Source organism: Micromys minutus, assembly GCF_963924665.1.
Source record: "Micromys minutus genome assembly, chromosome: 8".
NCBI lineage: Eukaryota > Metazoa > Chordata > Mammalia > Rodentia > Muridae > Micromys > Micromys minutus.
Window position 1 is genome coordinate 35,653,573 of NC_137977.1, and position 5,678 is coordinate 35,659,250.

The window sequence follows — 5,678 nt, forward strand, 5'->3', positions numbered from 1 at the left end:
CATACAAACACCAAGACCAAAAATTCTAAAAAGTAATGGTATTGCGTCTCAAAATTTCTCCATTAACTAAAAAAAAAAAAAAAAAAAAAAAAAAAAAAAAAAAAAAAAAAAAAAAAGCTTAAACTTTACGTGCCTTACAGGTTATCAAATGAATTTAGAATCAACAAACATGCCAAATGTTCCACTTTTAATTGTAGACACAGCTCCTATAGTTTTACAAAAAAGCATGTCTTTTCAACATGCATCAGTGTTGTGTGTTGTTATGTGTATATGTATGTATGTATAAGAGCAACATTTAACATAATTCAACTGCTTTAACCTAAATACACTTACTGCTTACATACATCCTACAGTAACTAGAGAAAAGCTAGGAATTAAGTTTAACAGTTAAAGTTCACTCAGCTTTGCCCTACCATTCTAGGCAACTGCCATGTTCAACTCTGAACCTTCTCTGAGCGATGCCAATGTTCACTTAAGAGAGCAGGCATAAACCACAAGGCTGGATTGCAAAAACTGTTAAACTGAAGGGTTTAAAAAAATTTTTTTGACCAAGAGTCAGTGATCAATTACATTCCCCATCCAGCACTCATACTAGACATGCTAGACATCCCTCCCATTCCATTCACGCCCACAGATGGTCGGCTTCCACTACTGTAGTAGCTGCTGTCCACTGCTCCTTGGCTACCTATGCAATGTTTGATTGAAAATCACTGGAGTTTTCCTGTAAAACTTGGTCATATCCACTCATGCTGCTCTGGCTACCGTAACCACCACCATAACCACCACTCAGCTGCTGGCTGGCTGGACCACCGTAACTGGACTGGTTTGACAAGCCCATGCCTCCCATCATTTGGCTACCATAAGCACCACCGCTTGCTCCTGCTGTAGAATTCAAGAAGAGTTCTACATATCTGTGTTTGTAAGCACCACCGCTTGCTCCTGCTGTAGAATTCAAGAAGAGTTCTACATATCTGTGTTGCATATTTGCTTTGTCTTTGGACATAGCTGCAACAGCATCTTCATGGGTTGCAAACTCAACATCTGCTTCACCAGTTACTCTGCCATCAGGTCCAATCTCAATATGTACTCTCACAGAGTTGAGTGGTGAAAAAAAAATATAAATGTCATTCTCAGTAGCTCTGTATGGTAATCCCCGCATGTGTACACAGTGTCCCGTTGTACTCTGGAAAGTAGAGCCACCATCCCCGTATCTGTGGTTAAGCTAACTAACCCCAACTGTACTTGGGAAATGTCATATTGCAAATGTTGTGACCAAAGAAAAGGATTGTAGCTTCAGAGATGTCATTTGTCAAGGTTTTTTTTTTTTTTTTTAATATATTTTTCACTAGGAAGAGAAGATACATTTTCTACAAAAACACTTCCAATCACTTTCACTCAGGAACCAAACAGTGTGAGAACTTTGTTAGCACCACTTCTGGTGCTCACTGGAAACCTGACTAACAACGGAAGCATCAACAGCAGAAGCAACCTAATGATTACGTGTCAGAACTATAGTACATTAGATTTGCTCATGGAGATTTCTAGGGAGGGTATCCAGGACTCTCTTTAAGGTATAAATAGATAGTCAATGAGAGAAAACAAAACCTTTTCTGAAGTAACACTTAACCAACATCTTTTTGTGAAACTAAAGCTGGATACTGATGACACAGGAGCAAAAAGGACCTATATATACTAGAACATCCACAAGCAGTAACTTCTGGGGTTTAAGGCCTTACAAAACCGTTTTACTACAACACGCACATACCTGTACACCTATTTATACAAATACAGGGATTTCTCATAAATATTTAATGCATCTTTAAAGCCCTCAACAAGAGAATTTACAATGAAAGCAATGATAAAAACCTGTAACGAGAAAAACACTAGCAGCGTCTATAACAATATTGTAAATCATTTCTAAATAACAGTATTGATAAGATGAGCTTTCTAAAATACCCAGGACACCTCTTTGGCTAATTAAAGCTAAAATGTAGCCATGACTCTTCTGTCATTTACAATATTGTATCCCTGATCACCCCATAGTAAATGATTTTACCTCAGTAATAACCATGATCCAACATTCCGTTAGCAATTGCCACGCCAGACTTTATCTACTGGTAGCAACTGGTCCAGGTGATATTGCCTTGCATGCATTTATTTTATCATGCTAATAAAGTTTCCTCTTATAAATGTAAATTAACCTGTCTGGCGTAATATCAGAAGCACATATATCATTCTTGAAAAAAAAAAGGATGATGTGCCAGTATTTCATTTTTGTTTTGGAACTTAAGTGGGTAAGTGTATTAGAACAGAAAGTAACAAGCAATAATCTGTACTGAACACAATAACATAACTAAGCACCCACAAATCTCTCTGTGACTAACAGCATCTATTGTAATTTACCGACATTCTGTTACCTTGCTGTTTGCTTACTGTCCTCAAACTGCTTCTTTGCAAACACTGTGAAGAAGCCTGCGCACCTTATCTTTCTTAGTTCAGGAAGGCCACTAAGGACTAAAGTTAACTCTCCTGGAGCTTAGAGCATGCATGGAGTGATGAAAACGTTTGATAAAAATATTGATATGACTAATGATGACAGCTCATGATCCTCCAATCAAAATGTATGGCATAGAGTCAGCAATCTATGAAGGTTTGTAGAAGGAAGAAGAGAGGCTCCATTGTGTTCATGGGTGATCAGGTTTCTGTTTGGAGTCTGCCACCCAGAATCCATCTTGGAAATTCTTTTTCTTTCCACCCCATCATCATCATCATCATCATCATCATCATCATCATCATCATCATCATTATCATCATCATCATCCTCAGCTCTCTATTTTTCAGTGAGGAACTTAAGGCAAGGAGACTAGGGAAAGATAGGTCTAGGTCATGGTGCTAACCAACAGGAGATGCTCTGTGTTGTCAGAGAAAACCTGTCTTACACTGTTTCTTCCCTCTCCCACCCCAGGCACATCCAAGCTAACTTGTCTTAAAAAAAATTGCACACCCCAATGCTTTAAAACAAAAACAAACAAACAAAAATCTCAGTAGAACACTAGTCCAAAGGATTAAGACCAACATATGTGACATTTTTGTCTCCAGACTCCAAGGGCTCATCTATACTTTGAGGAATCCTTCACTTCCTATGGAAGATGGCTTCAGCCCTAGTGCCACCAAGCATGAGAATCCAGTTAATCCCACAAAGAGTGACTCAAGCTCAGTTCAACTCGAAGCAAGAGGAACATGCCGCCATAGTTATGCAGAGTACACACAAGTACTGTCAAGGCAGGCAGTACATCTGCATGATGTGGGGCTGGCTCTGGTCTTGGGTATAGTTCACAGAAGAGCATTATTCCCACTAAAGTCTATTCCTGTACAACAATTGACGTTTCTTAACACCTTATAGGCAGGAAGGCTCAGCTCTCTGTAAGGAGACATCATCTTCACACATACAATATGCTACTGGCTGGAGGCCTAGAGAATAGTCACAGGAACATGGAGGATTCAAAGACAAAAATACACACAAAGACAACAAGCAGTATTTTCTCAGAACACACGTGCTCTCACCACACCGTGGGAGGCCAAGGTAGAGCCGGTGGAGCTTGGCAGAGACTCTAGTAGGGCCTAGTGTAGTTGTATATAGACCAGGGCTATAAATCTGGTAACAAGCACTCCTTCATAGCTTTGTGGGGACTGTAAAAACACTGGCCCTTTTGAGTGCAGCCTGAGGAAACAGGAAGCCATTTGGAAAGCAGACTCATTCACTTTTAAGCTTCAAACCTATGGACAAAGCAAAACAGTTCTAGTCTCCTTCTCTGGCCCAGTGAAGCTGCTGTACCCACAAAGGTGTCCCTCTGGAGAGGGCTAGACCTCAGAAGGTAAACATACTAATTTGGTGGTTGGTTTCCTGTTCAGACAAAAATACCAGAGTTGAGAACATCTCTTTAAAATTTATAGTAAATCCTTTTCTTATTTTATCCAGCTGTATTAAATTTTGCATTTTTCACCAACTGTAAGCTCACACTCAGAAAGCAATAAACAGGCTAAAAAAAGAAGAGGGAGTTGAGCTGTTGGAACCCAATAGACAACAGACCCATTGTGGTTGGCACTTTAAGACCCAAAACTTCATTGCTTAGTCTTTCCTGTCCCCCATACCTGCCTATGCATTTGGTCTAGATTCCAGTTCTAAAGTTTATGGCTTCCTGGGGTTTATGGTTCTTCCCACAAAAGTTTTCTCCATTTATTAATATGCATTATAATCCCTCTTCTCATAACAGTGAGCCCCTAGGAAAGCCAAGTAAATTTTATACTTTCATGTAACATACATGGAGATTCAGTGGGACTTCTTGAAGTATTTGGATAAGACTTTTGCTTTGAGGGTTTGATGTGTGCGTATGTGTGTGAATGTGTGTGGGTGTATGAGTGTGTGTGTGCATGAGCGTGTACACACATGCATTCTAGTGCATATATTGCTTGCCTATGTGTACATGTGTGTGCATGTGTGTATGTATATGTGCAGGCACATGTGTGTGTGTGTATGTGTGTGTGTGTAAGAGAGACTCATGAATAGATCCTAACAGTTTTACCCTTATACCTTCCATTCTACTTAGTTTGAAGAGGAAAAAATAAAAAATTTTGAAAACATGCTCAAACTGTAATTTTCATTTCAAATAGAATCTATTGCTTGTCTTCCGGTTTTTAGTATATGTGCTGCCGAAGTGAGCACATCTTATGGTTTTTGAATAATCTATTTGCCTGAAATGACAGCCCATTAATAGTTCATTTGCATAAACTTAAAGTAACACCACAGAGAACAACAACCAAAGTGGCAGAACTTCCAGGCCAGTTGTTCAGGTACTAAAATGGTCAATTATTTTACTCGTTAATATGTTCCTTCTCAAGGCACCTGTTCTATTTAAAAGATCACACACTCATTATAGAGGCCTGTGAAAAGAGTGAGGAGCCATTGCTCACATCTGGATCTTACAGCTCTGAGATACTTACCTGTCAATGCAAGTCTCAGCTAGGAAGAGCAATAGTTCTATGTATGGACTCCGCTTGCTTTTCCCAGAATGTAGGTGGAGATCAATTTCTGGCCACTCTCCATCTTTTTTCATTGTCCCCACAGAAATGGGCAGGCAGCAGGTTTACTGTCCATATAAGAGAAGCAGCCTGTTCCCAAATAAGCAGCCCTGATTTTGCATGCTGGGATGGCTACTGTAGAAATGGTACAAAGGGCATGCTGTATCTTTCATAAAGTACACCTTGAGGTAAACATGATAACCAATTGCATTATCAAGAATTATTTTGATTGCCTCTGCCACCTTTGGAAGTCTTCTAAGATTCCCAAAATTACATACCTCCCATTTGCCACCCAGTTCCATAACAGAAACAATGATATATTTTACATCTGGGAATAACAGTTCCCTCTTGCCTCATGTATGGGTACTCTTGGGACTACTGTTATTGAGAGTGAGAAAAAGGGGGAAACTAGGGTTAGTCAGAACAACAGTTGCATCTCTTCAGGTTTCTTAATGTAACAGCATTTTATTTTATTTTTTACTGTTTTATTGAATATTCTCTTTATTTCCATTTCAAATGTTATCCCTTGCCCTATCTTCCATTTCCCTCCCACACCCCCTTGTTTCCATGAAGATGCTCACATTTCCAACCTCCCACTC

The 5,678-nt window shown here is 39.4% G+C and overlaps 1 protein-coding gene across 1 annotated transcript; it reads right to left on the bottom strand.

Annotated features, from left to right (window-relative positions):
- Nucleotides 1–271: 271 nt before the first annotated feature.
- LOC308423385 (heterogeneous nuclear ribonucleoprotein H-like) lies at nucleotides 272–5,114 on the bottom strand (the record flags this gene model as incomplete). Its single annotated transcript, XM_080920105.1, has 2 exons — nucleotides 272–1,211; nucleotides 5,002–5,114. The coding sequence occupies 2 exons, from the start codon at nucleotides 5,112–5,114 to the stop codon at nucleotides 686–688; spliced, it is 639 nt and encodes a 212-aa protein (XP_080776231.1). The 3' UTR covers nucleotides 272–685.
- Between the last annotated feature and the right edge of the window lie 564 nt (nucleotides 5,115–5,678).